This window comes from Conger conger, chromosome 15 (genome assembly GCF_963514075.1).
Source record: "Conger conger chromosome 15, fConCon1.1, whole genome shotgun sequence".
Classification (NCBI taxonomy): Eukaryota; Metazoa; Chordata; class Actinopteri; order Anguilliformes; family Congridae; genus Conger; species Conger conger.
In genome coordinates this window covers 11,853,636-11,879,338 of record NC_083774.1, presented here as the reverse complement: position 1 = coordinate 11,879,338, position 25,703 = coordinate 11,853,636, and the positions used below count along the sequence as shown (strand labels likewise).

Genomic DNA, 25,703 nt, shown 5'->3' with positions numbered 1-25,703 from the left:
CTCTTGCTCAAACACAGCATAAAATAAAAGCCAACCCTACATTGGCATGCAACTCCCCAACACCCTGAGGAAGACGACAGCAGGTGGGTATCAGTTTGCATTGATGTATCATGTACTCTAACAGCATATATGGCAGGTACATAACGGTTACGGTACGAAAAGCGGTTTCTACAAATTGTGTTTTTTGCATTTCCATTTTTCCACCTATACTCTGTGTAAAAGGCATGTCATGGCAAAGCCCTCATGCAATGTTTTTAATAATAAGTCTGCTCACTGCATGAGTGGCACTGCAGCTAAGGTGCTTGAATTACCGTGATGCCCACAGCCAGCACACAACACAGCCATCACTAGGCAGCCAAGTAAGTAACAAAAGCAACCCCCAATAAACCCAAACCCATCTAAATTCTGATTGGCTAAAGACTGCCAAGGCTTGAAAATGTGATCTTGATGTTGCCTTATTTCATAGGACCCATCTCTTGATGAATGTCTTCATTGAAAGAGCCACTCAGGACCTCTCAGGGTGAATAATTGGGAGACTCAGACGATACTGCAGGGACAGGAAGTGCTGGTCCTGGCAGGACAGGCACAGGGTCTTGCTCCTGCAGTCGGCGCACGGTTCGGGGCAGCTGACGCACATGCCCCTGTCCCCATCGGTGAAGGTCCTCTGTGGGCAACTGCGCCGACACCGCTGCCTGTACCTGGAAGGACGAGGGGAAAAACGGCAATAAACCACTGTGAGAATGGGGAGACACGCCACAAAGGTAGTACCCAAATCAGCTTCCTGTCCATGAAACATAGAGAGAGAGAGAGAGAGAGAGAGGAGAGAGAGAGAGAGAGAGAGAGAGAGAGAGAGAGAGAGAGAGAGAGAGAGAGAGAGAGAGAGAGAGAGAGAGAGAGAGAGAGAGAGAGATGGTGTGTGGTGTGTGGTGTGTATGTGTGTGTGTGTGTGTGTGTGTGTGTGTAGGGGGGTAGGAGCAATCAGAGATCTGACAGCACACCCTGTATTCACAGGAAGAGCACAGCACACTGCCTACAGGGGAAGTGGGGTCACTTTCACTGCTTCTCTCATTAGACTGAAAAGACAGGCCCCCAGGCACTCCAACAGGACCCCATCACTGCTATATTCACATGTATACACACGCACACACACACATACATACAAATGTATACACACACACACACCACAATGGCCGACTCAAGCAGACCCTGACACACCGGTTCCCACACATTCACCTGGTAAATGAAAACCTCATCTGGAACCCTTGTGTTTTCTCCCTACATCGTTTAATTTCAGCCCACCCATAGTAACCATAGCAGCCTGCCGTGATTTGGCTGGGCGTTCAGCCTCCTCGCTGCTCACAATGGGCTAATTAACCCACGGTGCCGGTTTCATTAGCCACGTCATTAATCCCCCCAATCAGCCGTCCGTGACTCCCGCGTACGGAGAAACATGACGGGTACGAGACCGCAGACCGTGATCCACAGAGCCGTGTGGACTGTGTGACTCCCGCCTCCCGACTCCATCTCCTATATAAACATGATTTCCTATCAAATGATATCATATCATTTAAACTTTTTCACATTTTGGACATATGTATTTTTTCATTTTCCACTGAAAAACATTTTTCCCAATAAAACCCTTAAAAACCCTTTGTGTGCATTTATTTCAATGTGGTTGTAATATAAACGTGATTGCCTGTCCACTTAATGTATAGTTCTCTGAGCCAGCTGGCACCAAAGTAAGATTCATGGCCTTCAATGACCATGAATAAGCATAAGATGATGCAACAGAAAATCACCTTTTGTGGTACTGGAGAAATTCACCTAATTGTTTATGAATAATCAAGACAATTAAAATTCACAAGATAAGAAAGACCGGCCTAAATACCATATTTCACAGTATAAATCTTTATTGCTACTTTGGTTGAAAAGTTGATTAAAAATACAGCTTTTCTGCCCAAAATCAGTCATAGCAGCATATCAAGTGAAATAACGAAGCCTTGCCCACTCCAAACAGTTTCAGTTTTGGCTGATGAACAGCAAAAGTGCTCTCAGTCTTTTTTTGACACATTAAATCAACATAAAGTACTTAATAAACTAGATACATAACTGGAATTTCCGCAGTGGTTTCCGTCATGTTTAAAATTTAAATATAAAAATATTATGTATGCTTCAAATACTTAATGCCTTCGAAACACAAAATATAAATTTGTATGCTAATCATTGGTGCGTATGTGTATACATGTATGCTGCATCACCATACACATAGCATTTTGAACATGACAGACATTAAACACATCAATAATTAGTTCTGAAAACAACAAAGTTTCTTACTCAGTGACAATATCAGTAAAATTAAATTCTAAATTCCCGAAAAGGACGTCTAAGTAATGAATGACAAAAAGAATCATCAGCTTTCATGGTATTGTGAGAAAATATTTGGGCATTTTTAAAAGAAAAGAAAATAAATTACATAAATCGTTTGCACGCACGCACATTCTGGGTGAATCTGGGAATTCTTGATGAAACGAATACCTTGTTAACACACGTTCCCACAGCGCACATACACTGAGTGAATTCATCATCTAAAACACAAAAAAATTAAATCACGTAAACTGGGAAAGCCATCCCGAAAACAACAAACCACTACATACTGCTCAGAAGTACTAAGCATTATTTAATTATAATTTTTAAATGTGGCCCCAATTAAATACTATTTTGTATACTATGTATATTTTGTCCTTATTTTAAAGATAGCTTCCTTGAATTAAATTCAATGCATCTGTACCCTGTGGCCCACCCAAGTTTTTCACCTGGTCCTGGTCTCTGTGTGTGTGCATTATTATAAAACAAAAGGTTAACTCATCCACAATTGAATTGAATAATAATCATACTTCTTTTATATTCTGTGGTACACAATGGACCAGATTTGAAATACAAAAATAATGTTACAACTCTGCTTGCAGGCAATATAAATTAGGGGTGGCCTGTGGTGTAGTGGTTAAGGTACATGACTGGGACCCGCAAGGTTGGCGGTTCGATTCCCAGTGTAGCCACAATAAGATCCACACAGCCGTTGGGCCCCTGAGCAAGGCCCTTAACCCTGCATTGCTCCAGGGGGGATTGTCGCCTGCTTAGTCTAATCAACTGTATGTCGCTCTGGATAAAAGCGTCTGCCAAATGCCAATAATGTAATGTAATGTAATTACATAATTTCTCAAAAGAAACACAATTTTATGAAAAGTGGCACAGACACAGTTCAAAGTATGAAAAATTAGCTGACAAGCTGGTCAGACAGGGCAAAATGTTTCAATTTAAAATGTAAACAAAGTGGCACGAGTTTATTTAATGTGTACTATAACTACAGTCATACTGTATATTCGTGAGAACTTGAATAAAGGCACATTATCTGGTGGCTTTTTTTAACTTGCATGTTTGAGGGCAGAGGGTTTTTGTATTGAGCATCAAAACATTTAGTAGTTTGTTCTTTCTTTTAAAGATGATGATGATACAACTAATATTGTGCACAAAAAAGCATGAATTTTCATGGAATGGCCGTGCAATGACTCACAGAAAAGTCAATGGATCAACATTTAAACTCCTCTCACATGTAGGACACTCATCCCATAGAAGTATGTATCAACAAGCTACTATAGAGAAACAGATCTCGGTTGTACATTTCATTCATTATAACAGGCAAGCACATTCTTGCCATATGTAGTACACATACATTCCTCCTACATCGAGCATGTACAATGATGGTATATTCAGACTTTACCTGTTACCAATGACCTTGGAATGGCTGCTTTCACAGTGATTATTCAAGGGGAACTAAAGTGTGACCTGTGAATTTAGCACAGATCAAAATATTTACATTTTATTCTATGATTTTGGGGAAAAAAAGGTCTTCAAGGACTTACTTTTGCAGAAATAATTTGGCAGGAGTAATTTGGCCATACCAGGGGAACTCAAGTCTAATTCTGTACACTGTATCCTGTACACACTCAGTGAGCACTTAATTAGGTATTTACTAGTTTTTCACACCATTCTCTGATAACTCTGGAGACTGTTCTGCATGAAAATCCCAGGAGATCAGCAGTTTCAGAGATACTCAAACCACCCTGTCTGGCACCAACAATCATTCCATGATCAGTCACTTGGATCACATTTCTTCCCCCATTCTGACATTTGGTCTGAAAAACTGCTGAACCTCTTGACCACGTGTGCACGCTTTTATGCATTTAGTTGCTGCCACACGATTTGCTGATGAAATATTTGCATTAATAAGCTGGTGTACAGGTCTACCTAATAAAGTCATAGTGTATGTCTGCTGTCACTCAATAAAAACTTAGTCACACTCACATACACACATGTACATACATGCACACACAAACACATAGTCACCATCTTAACAGTGCTTGAATTTCTTTGTAAGCCACACCAAGTTAAAGGTCACACTAATATGGATTTAACAATCTGAAATACGTTGCATATATAATTTAAAAATAATGTTTAAATTGTCCCCGCATTGCAGTACCTCAGCCTACTTGCTTTCAGCTGCCCTCACTCTGTTCAGTTGACCCTTGGCCATGCTAACAGGAGAAACAAAGGTGATGTTTATTTCATTTTAAAAGTATATAAGCCATAAGGAGACAGTTATAGAGGGAGCATTTGTGTGCAGTAAGGGGAAAATAACATCCTGCCTCTTTCACAGACACAAACTGAAATATTGCCATAACACCCACAGCATACCACAAATAACTCCTGCATAGTATGAAAGTAGATTTTCCAGTCGTCTCAACACAAACAGCCATTGCCACCTCATCTTGCAAACCTACTTTTAAAAGAAACGGTGCGGTTTAAGCATATTTTTGGCACAATGAGGATTTTCCACCAGTTCAAAATATCACTTAATGCTAATTCTGTTAATGATTAAAAAGCAGTTAATCACCATAGAGTATCTTGTATATTCGAAGAGCATTTCAAGCTAGTTGAATGCAAAGGGAAAGAATTTGTGTCTTCCTCCAGCCTAACCATGAAAACAAGATATGAATGTTCATACATTTTTGTCTTTTTTTGTCCAATTTGTTTCTCTTTTTTCATTTTTTTTCATTTTTACACTTTCTTCCAATTTCTAGACATTGTACAATTAGATAATGAAGTCTGGAATACACCGTCTTTAAAAATGCCTGCCTCTTTAGTGTCCAACTGTATGTCAGCCCAAAACTACAACACCAGCACAGTCAAACTCAATGACAGACTATGGTCCAGAAACTGCTGCTTCAGTTGGACATATCACCTTGGAGACCGTTACCATGTAACCTTAACTGAACACCTCCACATCCTTTAAGAGAATACATTCTATGGACAGAGTTTGAGAGACCTGCTGCATATGATGTTTGGCACAGAGCTGTGCCATCAGCTAAGGCAGAGATTCTATAAACCTTGAGTTAAATTCATTTAAGTTATTTTCTCACCATATCCCTCAATCATAGAGAAATGCCTGTATTTACTGTAGTGTGAATAGCCACCCACTCAATCCCACTGAAACACACAGAGTTTAAATAACTGACTCAGCCAGTTTTAATCATACAGTACACTGTTAAGCCCACTATAAATCAGACGGCTAGTAGTATACATACAGAACTTGGCCTCACTTCTAGTAGCAAAGTCAGGTGTCGAGCTTTTGATTATGTTCACTTGTTTGTTTGTTTGTTTGTTTGTTTCTACGACTGAAATATGCATGAAATCTCTGTCAAATTAGTTTTCAGAAACCTTCACAAGTTTGAAACATGAAGTCAACAAAATGTCAAGAGAAAAGTCGGTTGCAACAGTTCTCAATTTTTACCACTAGGTGTCAGCATCTCCCATAATTCAGTCTGCTTGTAAACTGGTTCAAAAACATGGAGAGATAAATATATTAACTGACTGTTCCCCCAACCTTATTATTTCATTAAACATATTCATACTGCATGACTGCAATAGTCCTTATTGCAACCACACACACACACAGAACCACACAGAACCACACACACACACAGGTATATATGTTCAATTGACTGCAAAAATAAATAATACCATATACTCCTTATGCTTTTCTATTACTCTCGGGACATGTTTGGGCAAGGAGTGAAAATCTCAGGCTAGGACTTTGAGTGCATTCTCAGTGTTAGTTCAGAGTCTCACTTGATCCTAAAAAAGCTTTTTGCACAGTCATCCTTGGGCCAACATTCATCTAGAAGAATAGGAAGCTCTGTTGGAGAGATCCCACCCCCGATTTTACCCTATTTTACCACCTGTGTTCATGAATATAGGTAGATGGGAGTCGTTCCTGGACGGTTACTCTCCAGTCAGTTTTTCCCCCATAAAAACAGAAGTATTGCGTGGGAGTGCGCGATTAGCCTTCTCAGGCACTCCTCATGGATCACGCTGCACTAAAACACACACGCACTGAGATGAATGATTCTCTACTTCCCGACTAGATCACACAGTTATCGGCTGTGGTTTCTGGAAACGTTTTAAATCATTGTGCTCAAGATACTACAGTGCACATCACCAACAAAACATTCAGTCCAAAACATACACACAGGCCCACACATGCACAGGAGGAAGGCATAAATTGCATGTAAAAATCTTAAGATAATAAAAACTAACAAAAAAAAAAAAAAAATTGCATGTTTCAGCCAGTTACACAGCATTACAAACTGCACATCTTTTTATGCAGGTGCAGGTAATCAAAAAACACAAACCAACACCTGCATCTTTAAATGCATTTTGCTTTCAGTCATCCTGTGTGTGTGCAAGCCTTTATGTTTTGGACTTGACGTTACAGTTACTGCAATATGTTCTATTGTTAAAGGTGAAAACATTGCACTCTGAAATTTTATATAATTATCTTCTTAAGTCTCTTTCCAAGATTCCTAAAGACTGAAGTGTCGATTGTACATCAACCCCATTAATCCACGATGTTACGATGGATCTGGTGTAATCCCAGTTTAGGGAGCGGGGTGGACCGAGGACATGAGCCAGGCCTGGGGTTAGCCTCACTCACACTCTCACAACACCCTGAAACGCACTGCGTAGAGAGCAGGTGGGCCATTAACCCTCGTTCCACCGAGTTTGGTTTCAAGAGTAAATAAGCAGCTAGTAGTTAGTGAAAGGAACACTGAACTTCGACGAACAGCAATGCCCAGGGTTGAAAATGACGTACAGGACAGTCATATATTCCTTTCAGGTGGATAAACACAACTCAGTCCATGACCAAGCGCCAGTAACAGTGCTTCTTTGAGCTCATACCGATCAATGATTTCACTTGGTGATTAAAGCCCCCTTTCTTTGAAGCAAATATTGCTTGGGACCACATTTGCTATTCATTTATGTTAAAATAAAAAATGAACCTCCCGCAAAACCAGAATATGTACATTAAAAACCCCATTTCAGTTCTGCCAGTGAACAAGACCAGCCAAGGCATCATCAGGGTCAGAGGTCAGAGAGAGGGGAACCCTGGCCCAGGTGATTGTACCACATGTGTCACAGTGATAACGTTCCCCAGGATAAATACTCCAGCGGGAATACCTAGGCCAGGAGGAGTAGAGTTTGGTGTAGGAGGCACTTTGGGTCCCATCTTCATGCCATTTATGAGTGACATTGGAGACCTTCGAGATCCCTTGGGACAGGAGATGTTCACAACGGTAAATAAAGAGATGATGTGGAAATCGCAGCCGGTTACAGTAAGTGACTGTTAAGCTGCATAAAAAGGCAATTGTTGCTTAGAGCTTTTTCAGTGTTACACAGACGACTAATACAGGGAATTCCAGTGAAGTTCAGGATTTTGGCCTTCAGTGATGGCCCTCCTCTAGCACCCTCTAGTCACATATTCCGACAGAATTTCCAAGGGAAAATATCAGTCACAGTGAAACTGATTTCAGAGCACTGGAACTGTCACAATGCAATCAGAACTGCATTCTGGGCTCAAGGAGACCTTAAGACCACCCAAAAGGAAAGCCATCCAGAATGTTCCAAGGGGGCCAACCATGGTACGGCATCTCATTGCCTGCGGGCGTGGCACAGTGCCCCTCGAACGCCTACAGTGCCGTATCATAGACCTCCTGCTGCAGGGGAGGGGTGGGGACCGGGTCCTGGGGGGGTGCAGGAGACTGGCTCCGTTCGGGGTCTCTTGCGAGGGGCGGTTGCGTCGACAGGGGTGGAGGTCCCGGGACGACAGCGTTCTGAATCCTCAGCTGCTCTCGGACATCCTGCTCCAACCCGGCCGGAACCACCAGCTGGTCCTCGGGGTCCTGCTGGGCCGGGGCGGCGAAGTAGCCCGACTTCTTCTTGGGCGCCTCCAGGGCCACCTCGATGAGGTTGTGGCTGTCCTCCAGGGCCACCACGGAGCCATTGGACAGCTTCTTCCCGAACAGGCTGGAGGACGACGGGGACTTTCTGAGGTCGGAGAACTCCCTCCCACACACCGCCAGCAGGCAGCCGTTGGTGGCCGTCACGACAACGTTCTCCCTGCGGCGCGACTTCCCGCCGGGGGGATCGGACTCCCGCCGCTCCGGGTCCAGGTCCGGGACCCCCTGGCTGTCCAGGAGGGCTCGGGGTAAGACCGAGCGGATCTGGAAGGCGCAGCAGTGGATGTCCACCTCCACCTCCACCCTGCTCCCGTTGGAGATGACGCCCTCTAGTGGCGCCTCATCGTCGCTGTCCAGCCCGTTGTCCGAGCGGCTGCTGGAGAAGGTGCCGCAGGGCGGCCGCCGCTGGAACAGGCCTGGGATCAGGCCCCCGGCGGGTGGGGGGCCCGTCGTCCCGTTGGGGGGGCCCGCGGGGTGCAGACTGCAGGGCCGCTCCGTTCGGGCGGGGCTGGAGGAGGAGGGGAGGGGCTCGTCAGAGGCAGTGGAGCCGGCCTCGCTGCCCACCTCCGAGGCAGAGAGCTCACTGCCGGAGGACAGGGCCAGGGGGTCTCCCAGGAGGGCGGGGGCAGGGGCAGAGGCAGGGGCAGTTGGGGGCAGCCCTACCCCACCGCCCCCCCTCCCCTCTCCCTCGCAGGTACACCCATCCCCCCCGACCCTCAGCGACACCACCACCGCCCCCACGTTGTCCCGGCACCCGTAGCTCTGTGCCAGGGTGCACAGCTTTTTGGCGGCGGCCAGCGGGTCCCTTACGGCCTGCACCGTGCGCACCGCCTCCCGGTACGACACCCCCTGGAACAGCGAGCGGCTCCCCAGGATCAGGCAGTCGTCCTGGGGGCAGAGGGGCTCCGTGTGCACCCAGGGCTGGGGCAGCACCCAGGGGGACAGGTAGGAGCAGCCCAGCAGGCGAGAGCACCGGGTCACCCCGCTCACCTTGTTATCCTGCAACACAGCAAAACAGTCCAACTGCAGCTCCATCCCGCACAGGCAGGGTCTAAACCAGCTCTACCCAAGTCCATCCCGCACAGGCAGGGTCTAAACCAGCTCTACCCAAGTCCATCCCGCACAGGCAGGGTCTAAACCAGCTCTACCCAAGTCCATCCTGCATAGGCAGGTTCTAAACCAGCTCTACCCAAGTCCATCCTGCCCAGGCAGGGTCTAAACCAGCTCTACCCAAGTCCATCCTGCCCAGGCAGGGTCTAAACCAGCTCTACCCAAGTCCATCCTGCACAGGCAGGGTCTAAATCAGCTCTACTCAAGTCCAGGGTCTGAACCAGCTCTACTCAACTCCACATCCCGCGGGCCACAGAGTCTGCAGGTATTTGCCCCTACTGTACGCTACACCACCTGATTTCACTAATTATTTTACCTGCTTGATTCAGATAAGCTCATTTCAGAAATCAGGTGGTGTAGCGCACGGCCGAAGGAAATGCCTGCAGACACTACGGGCCGCAGGACTTGGGAGTTGAATAGCGCTGGTCTAAAATAAGGGTCCTCAAATCCAAATCCAGCCCTGCTTTTCTTTCTGCCCAGGTCATTAACTTCAGAATGAATTAGTGATACAAGTGTTACAGTTACTGATAGTGCTACTGACTGAAGAGTTTGCTTCATAGTACTTGCCACTGAAATTAAAACACTGACCTAATAATTTCACAAGTAGCTGGTATTTACCCAGTGAATGTGTGGTAATTAACACCCTGTAAAATAAAGCGCCACTGAGCAGATGTTCCCAGGTGGTGGCTGGAGGTTGCAGTACCTCCGTAATGATGGCCTTGCTGCACTTCACTCTCTCCGTCTCCTCCGGGCTCTGCTCCAGGCTGAAGACCTTCGACAGTGCCAGGGGCTGCCCGTCACGACACAGCACCGCCTGGCAGGTGCCCACGTTGGCCAGGGTCAGGCTGAGGCTGGAGGGGCTGGAGGCCTCGTGGTGGAGGTAGCACAGCAGCGCGGAGGAGCCCAGCTTCTGCCCCGCCACGCCCAGCTTACTGTACCACAACGAGGAGGAGGACAGAGGGTGAGGGCCTGAGGACTACACACCTGCTCAATCTGACTGCAGAAGCTACATTTAACATAGATCTACATAAACATAACACATCTGCTCAATCAGACAGCAGAAGCTACATTTAACATAGATCTACATGAACATAACACATCTGCTCAATCAGACTGCAGAAGCTACATTTAACATAGATCTACATGAACATAACACATCTGCTCATTCTGACTGCAGAAGCTACATTTAACATAGATCTACATGAACATGACACACTTGCTCATTCTGACTGTTTGTGTGTTTGTGTGTTTGTGTGTGTGTGGGGGCACCGTACCGGTGTGACGTAAGGAAGGTGTGGCTCATGTACACGCTGTCCACACTGGACTGCTCGATCTCCTCAGCCAGCACCTCTCCCATGGTGCACTGCAGTAGGCGGGGCACTTCCTCATTGCGGTCCCCATCAAAGATGCCATAGGCAGCCTCCGCGCTGTCCCGGAATCGATCCACAGCTAGCACCGACACACACAACCTAGAACAAGAGCAGAGGGTCAGTAACAGTAACACCCATTCATCCATCCATTATCACCCACTTATCCGGAGTCGGGTCGCGGTGGCAGTAGGCTAAGCTGGGTATTCCAGGCGTCCCTCTCCCCAGCAACGCATTCCAGCTCCTCCTGGGGGATCCCGAGGCGTTCCCAGGCCAGGAGAGATATATATTCTCTCCAGCGGGTTCTGGGTCTACCTCAGGGTCTCCGCCCAGTTGGACGAGCCCGGATAACCTCCAAAGGGAGGCGCCCAGGAGGCATCCTGATCAGATGCCCGAACCACCTCAATTGGCTCCTTTCGACGCAAAGGAGCAGCGGCTCTACTCCGAGCTCCTCACCCTATCTCTAAGGCTGAGCCCGGCCACCCTACGGAGGAAGCTCATTTTGGCTGCTTGTAACAGTAACACGTATACTGCATAAACCAAAAGTCTTAAATTAAGATTCATTTAAAAAAATACAAATATCACCAGTGACGTAAAACAGTTTGACTCATTTCAATATTTGCCAATGGAATAAGAAAATTTCACGTGTCAAGCAAACATTAACTTAAAATAAGCTAATATTTTGTACTTGAAAGAAAAAAAGGAAAGATCTTAAGTCTCATTATAACAAGACTAAAAAGTTTAAGAGAGACATTTTTTGCAGTGGGCACATAGAGTACATATACGCAGTCGCACACTCACAAGCAAACACACGCACATACATTACATCCACACACACTTTATATCCCAGAGAAAACAGAGGAAACGTGTCACATGCACACACGCACACAAACACACACACACACACTTAAATCCCACAGAGAAGACGTCATCATTTGATAACGATGGCTTACAATAGAGCCATATAGTGTCTGTTGCCCCTCTCTTCCCCATTTCCCAAACATACCCAGAATCCTCCTCAGTCTTCTCTCAGACACTCTCTCAAGAGCCTCAGACTCTCTCACTGCAAAAATGTCTGTTTTAACTCCAAAGTATTTTAGTCTTGTAATAAGACTTAAAAGCGTCCTTTTTTCTCTTATGTAGAAAATATGAACTTGCTTTAAGTTACTGTTGCCTCACACCATTGGCATACCGTGAGTCAAACCCTCTCACCTCATTGGCAATATTTCTTTTGTCTTATTGGGCGAAATAAAAGTAATTTGTCTAAATATAAGACTAAAATACTTGAGATGGACTAAAGGTTTTCCGAAGTGCTCCTAGTCTCCTCACTTATTCCGGTGTCCGCTCAGCTCGGAGTATCCGTGATTCCAGCGGGTGGAGGATCCCAGGGAATCTCCGACTGTCACGGCCGGCTTCTGGTCCAGCTTCAGGGTCGCGATGTGACTGAAGACAAACGTGCACCGACGCGCAAAATAAGATAAAAACATAGAAACAAAGTTTCTTGCTTGATGGAAGCAACAGTGTACATGATAGATACATTATAAATCTTTAATTTCCTGCTGAAATACAATACATTTCTCCCATCTAAAACTTCAGTAGTTTTCCTTCCTGGCTTATCAAGGGCAATTTACAGTGCTTGTATTTGACCTGAGGCAATCATCTCGTCATTTACAGCAAATCACTGGGAACGAAGGATCAGAAACACTGTCCTACATTGAAACCCAAATGCCCTGAATCCCACCCCAGAGTGTGTGGGGCTGACTCCCTGGCTGTAGCCCCCGTAGCCCCCCTGTAGCCCCCTGTAGCCCGGCTCCCACCTGAACAGGTTGAGGGTCTGGTGCTCCAGGCCCAGGCTGCAGTTTCCCGTCAGGTCCAGCTCCTGCAGGGTCGCAGGCACAGCGTCCGACAGCACCACCTCCCGCAACTCATTACAGCTCAGATCCACCAGCTGCAGAGCACAGAGAGCACAGGGCAACTGAACACACTCTCACGCTCACACAACTCATTACAGCTCAGATCCACCAGCTGCAGAGCACAGAGAGCACAGAGCAACTGAACACACGCTCACGCTCACACTCACACAACTCATTACAGCTCAGATCCACCAGCTGCAGAGCACAGAGAGCACAGGGCAACTGAACACACACTCACGCTCAGGCTCACGCTCACCATTACAGCTCAGATCCACCAGCTGCAGAGCACAGGGCAACTGAACACACACTCACGCTCACACAACTTATTACAGCTCAGATCCATCAGCTGCAGAGCACAGAGAGCACAGGGCAACTGAACACACACTCACGCTCACACAACTTATTACAGCTCAGATCCATCAGCTGCAGAGCACAGGGCAACTGAACACACACTCACGCTCACACAACTTATTACAGCTCAGATCCACCAGCTACAGAGCACAGAGAGCACAGGGCAACTGAACACACACTCACGCTCACGCTCACCATTACAGCTCAGATCCACCAGCTGCAGAGCAGAGAGAACACAGGGCAACACTCACTCACTCACTCACTCACTCACGCACTCACGCACTCACGCACTCACGCACTCACTCACTCACGCACTCACTCACTCACTCACTCACTCACTCACTCACTCACTCACGCACTCACTCACTCACTCACTCACTCACTCACTCACTCACTCACTCACTCACTCACTCACTCACTCACTCACGCACTCACGCACGCACTCACGCACGCACGCACGCACTCACTCACTCACTCACTCACTCACTCACTCACGCACTCACTCACGCACTCACGCACTCACTCACGCACTCACTCACGCACTCACTCACGCACTCACTCACGCACTCACTCACGCACTCACTCACGCACTCACGCACTCACTCACGCACTCACTCACGCACTCACGCACTCACTCACGCACTCACTCACGCACTCACTCACGCACTCACGCACTCACTCACGCACTCACTCACGCACTCACTCACGCACTCACTCACGCACTCACGCACTCACTCACTCACGCACTCACGCACGCACTCACGCACGCACTCACTCACTCACTCACTCACTCACTCACGCACTCACTCACGCACTCACTCACGCACGCACTCACTCACGCACTCATTACAGCTCAGATCCACCAGCTGCAGAGCACAGGTAACACAGGGCAACTGAACACACACTCACAGACACACAAATATGCGTACAGACACAAACGTGTGTACAGACACAAACACAAACACATGCTCACTCTCACACTCTCACACTCGCGCACACGCGCACACTGGCACACTCGCACAACACGCACAACACACACAACACACACAACACACACAACACACACAACACACACAGGGCTGGCTCTAACCCTGATCTCTGGCAGGTTGAGGACTTCGGGGAAGACAGTGATGTGGTTGGAGTGGGCCACCAGGGCGTGCAGCCTCCGGCAGCCGGACAGGGTGGAGGGGAGGCCCCTCAGCTGGTTTCCACTCAGATTCAGCTCCTCCAGAAGCTCCAGTTTACTCAGCACACTGAAACACCGGGATACAGGGAATACCGAGTCAGGAGGGAATACTGAGTCAGGAGGGAATGGTTTTCCACATGAGCACAGGAAATATTGGCTCATTCTGATCATTCCCAGGTTTACATGGAAATATACCAGCTTTAAGAAAACCTACACCAGGAATCGTCCTCAAGGGCCAAACTGCTGGTGTTGCAGCCTCACTTTAACTGGTGAGTCAGGCATGAAGACAGTCTGGCCCATCAGTAGCAATAATTGTTCAGTTAATTACCCGGGAGAAAAGAAAACCAGGGCTGGATTTGTATTCAACTTGCAACCTGCTAACAACAATGAAGCCAGCTACTGACAGCAGTTTTGACAGACAGCCACACACACAGACACAGACACACAGACACACACACCTTGCAGGAAAGGACAGAAGCTGGTTGTAGGCTATGTGCAGCACGCGTAGGTTCTGGTGTCCTGCCAGCAGGGCGGCGCTGTTCTCATTCAGTTTGTTGCCAGTGAGGTACAACTCCTGGAGGGTGCTGAGACTCTGCTCTGATTGGCTGCTTGGGGGGATGGCCTCCAAGTGATTGGCTGACAGGTTCAGGTAGCTCAGGCTGTGATTGGGACATGGAAAAGTACATGAAATGCCCAGTTATGCTAACACTTAAAAACAGTTCCAGAAATTGTGGTGTGGCACAGTGGTGTGTAGTTAACATGAAAACATCTATAAATGAAACTGAAGTACAGCCAAGAAATACTTAAAAAAATCAAAGAAGACAGAAAATAAATACAGGGAATACAATCACTTATACAACCACAGATATACGGAAACACAGTGAAAGCATTAAAGGCAGGTCGTCTCATGGTCAACCAGTGACTTATCCAAGAGGAACTAGGTTCATTTAAGGAAGCGATCAGACTTACGTGGGTGATATTACAGAGGCAGGATGGGTGTGACACTTTCTACCCCCGAACATTGACCCCAGATCACTTTCGGCTTTTGTCATATAAGATCCTGGCCTATTATAAGATTCTGAAATCCGATCTGAGATTCAATGTGAAAATGAGAAGAAAATAAATTACCCGAAGCAACTTTCGCCACCAAATTGGACGTCAGTCTTTCTCTCCCCATTGGGAAATGCCCATTGCTACAGTAGGAAATTCCCATCAATAAAACAACCTATGTCTATGTCGCTCTAATAAAGCGAATGAGTGAGTGAGTGAGTGGGGGTGTGAGAGAGAGAGAGAGAGAGAGAGAGAGAGAGAGAAAGACTTAGCAATTTATCATGCCAATAAAGCATTTTGAATTGAATTGGAAAAATCGAGAGAGAGAGAAAGAGAGAGAGGGAGGGAGTGTGTGTGTGTCTGCGTGAGCGTGTGCGTCTGCGTGTGCATCTGCATGAGCGTCTGCATCTGCGTGTGTGTGTGTGTGTGTGTGTGTGTGACCTACTTTAGTGCCTTAGAGAAGAAGCTCTCTGGGAGCTGGCTGAGCTGGTTGTGTTGGAGGTCCAGCGTCTCCAGTGGGATATGGTCCAGCAGGTCGGGCACACGCTGGAGCTGGTTGTTCCCAGCCAGCAGCTTTCTCAGACTCAGGCTTCCCAGCAGCCTGGAGGAGAGACCAGCCTGGTCATTCGTGAAACGGGAGAACCGGAACGCGTGAATCCATTAAAGTCTCTCTTAGCTCTGGGCATACCGTCCTCAAACACAGCCCAGTTTATTCAAATAAAGTACAACAGTCACCCACATTTGAATGCTACAATACAAACAGGCTTGAATTATAACGGTGCAAAGGCGTATTTATTTTTTAAATACGTTACAAATTGTTATCTTTTTGCCATGCATGCATTCCACTGATTCCACTGACCGTTCCTTGATATAAAGCAAAATGATCTCATATTATACGGAGGTAATATTTGAAACAGGAAATATATCATTACAATGTGAGTTCTCAGGGCAGGGCACAATGGTATCAGTCCTCTTTAATCTTCGGAGACTATATCTGCAGACATATTCTTCCCACACTAAATACACATGGAAAATAGACGGCAAAAAGGGAGAGCCACAATGCACCTCAAGCCGGTACCTATACTAGGATTATAATATGCTCAACACAGTAATAATGACTCTTACCTGGACAAGACTAGTCCCAAATCAGGAACACGGGAGCTCGGAAAGTTCAGAGCAAAACACTGTTTAATGAAATAGGGGAAAGACTGATGTTTCAACATCTACGAAGTCTATGAGACAAACGGCAGTCTTCCCCCTGTTGCATTAAACAGTGTTCGGCTCTGAGCTTTCCTGTGCTCCAGAGTTCCTTATTTTGGGCTAGTCCCCATGCAGTCTGGTTAAAAGTGCTAATTAATAAAATAGATGGCCCCTGTTTTCAAATGTAGGAGGCTGTGGCAGCTTAAAGTCTGAAACTGAAAGGCTGACCTTGTGGGCAGTTCAGACAGGAGGTTGTGAGAGACATCCAGCACTTCAATCTTCCTGGTGTCGCAAACCCAGTCTGGAAGGCATTCGAGGAGGTTCCTGTCAAAAAATAAAAAAAAGATGTCAAAGTTTCACGTGTATTACAATAGCAGTCCAAACCATTAGTGTTAATACAATGGCAATATGGAATGGTTTGGCCAGTTTTGGGAGCCTCTCACACAGACATGGCTAGAGTACTGTGTAATAGTCACTACTTTCAAACCAGGGGATTCCCCTCCCCCCAACAAATTCAGGGATTAGCACTTGTTCTCAGGCAATGGACAGATAATTTTATTTATTTTATTTTATTTATTTATCAGGGACAGTGCCCATTAATTCACATTTTCAGTTTCCACATCAATGCAAATGTGCCTAATGAGTTAGTTAGCTGATGAGCCTATTTTCATCTGTAGGCCCTAACCTGACTGTGGGAGGAAACTGGAAACTCACCACGACAGGTCTATGTGCATCAGCTGGTTGGGAACTGGGTAGATATTCACTGTGGTCAGGCCTGTGGAAGACAAACAATATAACACCATGTTGTGTGAGTCACGTCTATTCCAGTACCATTGGCAGGGGTCACACTGCAAAAAGTGACCATCTTAACAAGCATTTTCGTCTTGTAATAAGTGAAATATAAGACATAAGATCATATTTTTCTTTCTCTGAAGCAGAAAATATTAGCTTAGTTAACATTTGTTTGACAAGTGAATGTTTTCTTATTCCATTGGCAGATCTTGAAGCGAGTTATGTACCCCATTGCCGTACAATATTTTCATCCTCATTTATCATAATGGTAAAAGGAATAATAAGAGTCTCAGAAGAAAACGGAACATTGTCTGGTATTAGCGGCGCAGAGGCGTGACTCACGGTTGTGGCCGGCGTGCAGGCCGCGCAGGGTGAATCCGCTCAGCGTTAGCGCCCCCAGCTGGTTGCGCTGGCAGTGCAGGATCTCCAGGCTGCAGGCGGAGCTCAGGTCCAGCGCGGTCAGGTGGTTGTCCCTGACGTCCAGGTAGGTCAGCTGTCTCACCGGCTCCAGACCGTCACTCTGGACCCAACGCAGCCCGTTCAGCCTGGGGGGCACGAGGGGAGACATACGATGAGAACCCCCAATGTTAGGGCAAGCTGTAGCCTAGAGGACATATGATGAGAACCCCCAATGTTAGGGCAAACAGTAGCCTAGTGGACATATGTCTAGAACCCCCAATGTTAGGGCAAGCTGTAGCCTAGTGGACATATGACTAGAACCCCCACTGTAAGGGCAGCCTGTTGCCTAGTGGACATATGTCTAGAACCCTCACTATAAGGGCAGCCTGTTGCCTAGTGGACATATGACTAGAACCCCCACTGTAAGGGCAGCCTGTAGCCTAGTGGCTAAGGTACACAACTGGCTTGGTAGTCCCAGCCCCGGTGTAGCCACAATAAGATCCAGCTGTTGGGCCCTTGAGCAAGGCCCTTAACACTGCTCCAAGAGTATTACACTGTGCCGACTCTGAGCACAATGCAGCACATCTAGAAAATGCCACGATTAGCAATGTCATGCCTTTTACATGGTGATTTAAACATTGGGAATCTAAGCAGTCATGCCACCGATCAAACAGTTGAAAATGCTCCAGTGCAATCTGTGTCAAGCAAATTTCATAGTGCCCCTGATTTCGTCCAGAGTCCATGGTTTTATTTGCAGTTAAGTAGACAGTAGATAGAGAAGACAGATGAGATGTATGAATAGAGTGCGAACAGACTGACCAGGAGAGATGAGAGATGACAGCTGTCTCTAGCAGCATAAAGCATTATTATACAAAATTGGTTTCTGATATTTTAATGATTCACATTGGAAAGAAATACACGACCGGCAGGATTCTTAAAGACAGCACTTTGCAGGGAAAAAGAACATTTTGTTCCCCAGCATAATTTATAACATCTTAAAGTCAAACACTGGCTTCTTCATAAGCCCCCACAAGTTTGTGCTTTTGATATGGGATGCGTGCACATGACTTTTGAAGTTATAAGCTGCTATTTGGAGGCAGGGGAGAAAGGGGAGGCTTATGGGAAACAGCTGCTCATTGCGTGAAGAGTTAATAACTGGAATTCTTAAAGGAAAGAAATCCCCTAGCAATGCCCTAGTCACAGGTTAATCCGTTTAACTGAAAAAAAAATGCAGGCCCAAATTCTGTCGGCCAGCGACAGAATGTGCTACCACAGCAACCCCAATCTGAGCAGGCCTGATGCGGTCACCAGAAGAGGGTGACGAGGCTCCCAGGAAACAGGCAATTGGTCCAGAAGAAGAGACCTTCTACCAGACAAATTGCCAGGCTTACCATTTTAAAATAATGTCACATGTAGCAAAGCTGGAAATATATCTCATTTTGAAATCACTATTGTTCAGTTAAGTTGGGGGGGGGAAAAGAAAATAATTTCGGTTTCTGAACGGACCATAGAGCAAGAGGCCTCTGTAGTCACAAAGCCCAGTACTAACACCCCTCCCCCCCTCCACCCCATCCATTTAGCTTTTATTTCTTTTTCTAGGCATAAGAGCAGATTAGTTCATTTTAAATGGATTAGACCATGCCGCCTGCATAAACTCATTAGTTTTAAGAGTAATAATCGAACTTATGAAAGCGTTCTTTACTTTGAGTTTCTATTTTTTCTCTCCCCCCTTTTAATTTAACTTTATTTACAGTTTCGTAAACTTTTAGCAGAGCCTGAGCATGACCGTGCAATTCTGGAAACATAACTCAATCCAAGAGAGAACGTCAGTGCATGCCCAGCCATGGAATAATGAACTGGAGGCCGTCTACAAACAAAGTTAGCAAAGAAACACTGCTGCAGTCTCTGAGCAGACCGGCAGTGTAATCCCGCAAAGTTCCCTCAGATCCAGAGAAATCCGGAGCATAAGCCTCCTGCGGAATAATTCATTTCCATGGAAAGGCTGAGAAACCGAATGGGATAAATCAAATAGTCCCAGCCAACGAATTAAACGGGCACAGCCTCTGGGAAAACATGCTTACAAATGACTCACAGTTACAAGATTTAATGAGGAGAAAATCCACTTCATTTAAAAAATGCAAAAGTAACACTGGGGCAACATTGAGGCAGGGAGGCCTGGGGGCATATGAACAGGGGTCTATAGCACGTCCTCACTGCAGATATCTGATACCTGCCTGCCTCCATATATCCACTCATTACAGAACCAACGAGTACGGATTCTCCATAACACATGATACGTCGGAGAGATGAGAGGTGCACAGAATTACCTGGAAGGGAGAGCTACACTGCAAAAAATAACAAGTATTTTATTCTTATAATGAGGTATGACTGTTTGACTCATTTCAAGATTGGCCAATGGAATAAGAACATTTCACTTGTCAAGCAAATCTCATCTCAAGATTTGCCAAAGGAAAAAGAAAATTGCACTTGTCAAAGCAAACATTGACTTAAAACAAGCCAATATTTTCTACTTGAGTGAAGTAAGTCTTATTCCTACTATTAAGACTAAAATGTTTGTTAAGACAGTCACGTTTTGAAGTGAGCTGCAGTGCACATGCTCACGACCTCTCGCTCCCTCTCTCTCTCTATCTCGCTCCCTCTCTCTCCCTCTCTCTCCCTCTCTCTCCCTCTCTCTCCCTCTCTCTTCCTCTCTCTTCCTCTCTCTTCCTCTCTCTTCCTCTCTCTCCCTCCCTCACCGTAGGTCGATGATCTTGAGGTGACTCATTCGGCCCAGGAAACCCAGCTCCAGGGTGTCCACCCTGTTCCCGGCCATGGACAGCCTGTCGACGGCAGTGAGCCGCTCCACCGGGGCAGGGATGCGGGGGAACTGGTTGAAGGCGAGCCCCAGGCTGCTGAGCTGCGCTAGGCCGCCCAGCTCCTCCGGCAGGGCACTCAGGTAGTTCCCCTCCAGGGACAGAGTCTGCAGGCTGACAGCAGAGCAATAGCAAGGTTTAATAACCGCAACAATACACATTTACATGTCCTTTATTTATAATAATATTCATATTATATTACATTCCATTAATGGCATTTGGCAGACACTCTTATCCAAAGTGACATACAACAAAGTGCAAAGTGCATACCCATAACCAGGGATAAGTGCGCTGAAAGACCCTAGAGGGAAGTACAATTTCAACTGCTAGCTGCACAACAAAGATAAGATTGTAAATCGTAATACTGCAACATGCAAATGTACGAACAAACCGCTTACCTAGCCAAACTAAACATCCTAATACACAAGTAAATATTACAGAAAGACAACAATTAAGGTTTACAGGGAGGTAGGAAGGGACAGGGAGAGGTGCAGCTTGAAGAGGTGCGTCTGCAGTTTGCGTTTGAAGATGGCAAGAGATTCCACTGTTCTGACCTCAAAGGGGAGTTTGTTCCACCACCGTAAAGCCAGAACAGACAGTCGTCGTGAGCGGAGGTGGAAATTCGGAGAGGGGAGGCGCCAAGCGGCCTGTGGCGGCCAAACGAAGAGGTCTGGCAGGGGTGTAGGGCCTGACGATTTTTTGGACGAAAGCTGTGGCAGACCCCTGAACTGCTTGGAAGGCTAGCACCAATGTTTTGAATTTGATGTAAGCCATGACAGGCAGCCAGTGGAGGGAAGTAAGCAGGGGGGGGACATAAGTTGGAGGGGTCTGATGGCAGACGCTGGGGTCTGATGGCAGACGCTAGATATTACATGTCCTTTAACAGGACAGAGTCTGTCTGAACCATTTTAGGTTTATTCCATAAGACATTTAATGGTATTAGTTGGTGAGAAAGTACTTTTTGGCCCCCAGTAAGCATCTTCTAGCCCTAAGTGGGCTGAGAGCATTCTAAATTTGATTTAATCTCATTGTCGAACATAAACCAGCCGTGTTTAACTTAATTCATTTTCAGTGGCTCAGTTAAACAGAATTTCTTTTCAGAAATAGCTTGAAATGTCTAGACGCAGTACATTTAAGCCCATGTGAGCAAAAGTTACAAAAAATACAAATAAAAAACCCTAAAAGTGTATGTATGGGAGGCACTCACTGGTCCTCGGAGACTGATGTTTACACTGTAATCACCAGGCTTGAAGTGCCCCACATTACATCCTGCAGATGCGATTATAAATCAAGCCACTGCTTTCATCGCAGTTGATACGATCTGTGCATTTCTGTCCAGGCTGCAAATACGACAACCTGGGCCTGATGTAACTTCACTTTAAATTGTAAAAAGGGGAGTGAATTTTTACGAGCAATTGAATAATCTCTCACTGGCCTGCCACCAAAGCATCAGAGTGGAAGCACAAATCTAATTGGCTGCAGCTATAAAGAACACTCTATATTTAGCTGGAGTGACATATTTCAGAAAGGCACATGAGAAGGACATACAGAACATTATGAGCCACAACACAGAGCCGTCTAAAGTCTGATTTATGCTCATCGCACAACCCTTGCAATGAAAGTGAAAAATGAAAGTGTCGCACAACGTTGTGCATTTATGCTTCAGTGAAGGTCGGTGATGACAGTTCTGTTGTCTCTATGGTAACAAGATGCCAAACAGATGATGTTTACATTTTTGGAAACATGGCGGAGCCTGGCGTAGCCTATCCATGACAATGAATTTCAGTGTTCCGTCTGACTGTCCAATCAACGCTGTGCAACAAAGTATTACTGTGTCTGCGACATTAACAAAATTCTATAGAAGCTAGAATTAATTATAGTTAATAGTAATGAGTAATAATTAATGTTAAAATGAATTCATTCATTAGTTAATTCTTAATTAATATAAGTAAGTCTAGTATTGTCGTACTACACTTTTTTTCAGTTGAAAATGCGTCATACGACACTTGTTGGGTTGTACGACGAGGATGAATCAGGCTTAACTGATCGACTGTACAATTATCCCTGGCCTCTAGAGCAGAGCTACTCAACTCCTGGCTTGTGACTTCACATAGACTTTTATTATTATTATTGTTATTATTGTTATTATTATTATTATTATGAGCTACAAAACCACCATGACCTGGGGGGTATTTCGCAAAGCTGGATAACAGAATTAGCTGGAGAACTGCACTGAGCTAAACCCAGAACAGATGTGGATCAGGGCCCTGTTCTGGGTTTTACTTAGTGCAGTTATCCAGCTAACTCAGTAATCCCGCTTTGTGAAACAGGACCCTGTTATGGGTTTTACTCAGTGCACTTATCCAGCTAACTCAGTAATCCCGCTTTGTGAAACAGACCCTTGCATCACCTAACAGCTCAAGGTGTAGCCTATGGGCTCTGAAAGGAACAGAGTGTGTTCTCAGGGTGGGACTCACCTCTGAAGCTTTCCGATCTGGCTGGGCACTGTGTGGATGCCATTGCAGGAGAGGTTAAGTTCAGTCAGTGTGGGGATCTCACATATTGACTCGGGGAAGATGCCCAATCGGTTATGGGACAAATTCAAGCTCTTCAGCTGTAAAAATCTGGGAGATCACCGTTAAAGACATGAAGAGAACAGACTGAAGCAGGCATTTGTTTTTTCACAATTAGTGGATTTTCAAGCTTCCAAAAAAAAAAAAAAACATCTAAACAATGCAAGTCTTAGAATTCTTACAGGCTTTACCAACAAAAGGTTTGCCAGTAGTTATTTTTAGAGGTCAGTAAAAAGGTAGAAGGTAGAATATTTATTTTAAGCCCCATCCACAATTTTTCATTTTGCAATTTCAATATGAAAAACATGTCTGCAGAACTAAATACTGTAGCATCCACTCCATCACCAACAGTCTCCTCTCCACAGTGTCCTAAATTCAATCAAACCATTTCAATCAAACCACTTCAAGGCTGTTCGCTCATGAAATTCTCAGAAAATCACCTTCATAGGGAGGGACAGATTCTAAACTGACCTAAACATAGAACATTCCACTCACATCCAAGCAAAAAGGAGCTTTAATAAGAACCAGACACAAGGGAACTTGGGACCTTCCTGTTTTGTCCCATTCTAAAGCTGACATTGGTGGGTTTTGAGATGCGCTTTTTATTAAAGCTGTGATTCAGCCATGCTGTAATGTGTGCATAAAAACCAAATAACTTAATTAAATTATTAGAAATCATGACGCATATTATATGACACACTAATGGTCTGTCGTGGGGGTTATCTGAGTCAGAGTCAGAACATATATCCCCTCCCCCTGTGCCCAGATGTGTACAGATGTGTACAGATGTGTCCACACACACCACACACACCACCACTCACTGGCTTCTCTGTTGAGCAACAGATGATGGACAGGGCTCGATGGGCTGATGTTGATTTGAGTTTGACGCGGTTATAAAATGACAGGTTGCAACTCCTGTCATTTTGGTGCAGCACAGAGAAGTGGTGGATAGCTATGCGACAAGCAATTATTGAATGTCTACTAAACACAGTATCCAAGTCAGATTTTAAAAAGCACCCCCCCCCCCCGCATTACTGATGATGAACAGAACAGCTGTCAGCATCAGACCTGGTAATAGTACTTTTGCTTGGATGTGCATGGGGAAGCTGTCCTTTCTATAACCCTTCGAAGAGTAGTAGTTTTCCAATCAACTGCATTCCAATCACACATTCATGATCTCAAACCTTTACAGGGCCACACGTTCAAACTGACAGATGATATACCCGAGTGACTATTTACAGAATGTTATCGTTCATCAGTGTTCACATTGTTATTGTTATAGTTATCATTAGTGTACGAGGCAGCCTGTAGCCTAGTGCCAGAGGCACATGACTGAGACCCAGAAGGGCGGTGGTTCAATCCCCGGTGTAACCACGATAAGATCCACACAGCCGTTGCGCCCTTGAGCAAGGCCCTTAACCCGGCATTGCCCCAGGGGGAATCCCCTGCTTAGTCAAATTAACTGAAAGTCTTTGGATAAAAGCATCAGCTAAATAAAGGATTATTATTATAGTTCTTGGTGTGGACGGGCAGGGCCAGTGCAGCAGGCTGGTACCTGTTGAGGCTGTGCAGTCCACCGGACCCCTCCAGCTGCAGGAAGTTGTGGCGGAGGTTGAGGTGAGTGATGTCCTGGCTGTAGAAGAGGTACTCAGGGACACATTCCAGACTGTAGCAGGACAGATCCACCAGGCTGACAGTCTGCGAAACCACCTGTGGAAACACACGCATGCACACACACACGTCGACACACACAACACACACACACGTGCAACAGACTCGAATCAGAACAGCATCTACCCCCAATATGGCTGTGATCAATGTCAGGTTAATATTACTTTGGATCATAACGGAGCTGAAAAATGTCAGACTGCTGGAGGTCTTGGACCCAGAATCGAACAGGTTTCACACAACACACAACACACACGACCCAGTATAGCACACAAGACACACCACCCAGTATGGCATACAACACACACACACACTCCTTGAGGTCTTTTCCATCTCTCTGGAAATGAACACAGGACACTTTCACAGCTGGAGTCTGAAAAGTGATTGGCTTGATATACACAGCATGGCCAATAGAAAAAAAGAATGAATTTACAAATATTGGAAAGCAATAATAATATGCAAATACTAATCCTATATGAAATGGGAAAGCTCTACTTTAAACCCCGCTGATTGCTATTGTTTTTATCTACCCTACTTAATTGCATTTATATTAAGACAAACAATGTGGGATTGTTTTTTCCTTTTTAAAAAAAATGGGATTTCCTTTTTTTTCTTTTTTTAAAGGAAAAAGAAAGAAAGAAAGCTCTTTGAAACAAATTGTAGAGCTGCTTTAGGCTTCCTTCTCCAGTAAGAGTGGAGTGCCAAACAAAGCCCTGGAGATAACAGGAGTGACAGAGAGGAGGGGGTGTGTGTGTGTGTGTGTGTGTGTGTGTGTGTGTGTGTGTGTGTGAGAGAGTGTGTGTGTGTGGGGGGCAATGTGTCCCAAATTTCAGCTTCTCTTCCTCCTCTGGCAGCCGTAGGCTACAC

The 25,703-nt window shown here is 45.7% G+C and overlaps 1 protein-coding gene across 1 annotated transcript in view; it reads right to left on the bottom strand.

The window, feature by feature from the left end:
• Positions 1-505: 505 nt before the first annotated feature.
• LOC133111905 (PH domain leucine-rich repeat-containing protein phosphatase 2-like) overlaps positions 506-25,703 on the bottom strand; it is a 40,954-nt gene continuing 15,756 nt past the window's right edge. Inside the window, exons 6-20 of the mRNA XM_061222543.1 lie at positions 24,724-24,878; positions 23,073-23,219; positions 20,479-20,709; positions 17,666-17,868; positions 17,246-17,306; positions 16,760-16,855; positions 15,777-15,932; positions 14,740-14,940; positions 14,186-14,348; positions 12,649-12,779; positions 12,161-12,274; positions 10,739-10,933; positions 10,168-10,396; positions 8,089-9,353; positions 506-698 (exon numbers count right to left, since the gene is read on the bottom strand). Of these exons, the coding sequence (XP_061078527.1) occupies positions 506-698; positions 8,089-9,353; positions 10,168-10,396; positions 10,739-10,933; positions 12,161-12,274; positions 12,649-12,779; positions 14,186-14,348; positions 14,740-14,940; positions 15,777-15,932; positions 16,760-16,855; positions 17,246-17,306; positions 17,666-17,868; positions 20,479-20,709; positions 23,073-23,219; positions 24,724-24,878 (3,540 nt within the window). The remainder of the gene's footprint in view (positions 699-8,088; positions 9,354-10,167; positions 10,397-10,738; positions 10,934-12,160; positions 12,275-12,648; positions 12,780-14,185; positions 14,349-14,739; positions 14,941-15,776; positions 15,933-16,759; positions 16,856-17,245; positions 17,307-17,665; positions 17,869-20,478; positions 20,710-23,072; positions 23,220-24,723; positions 24,879-25,703) is intronic.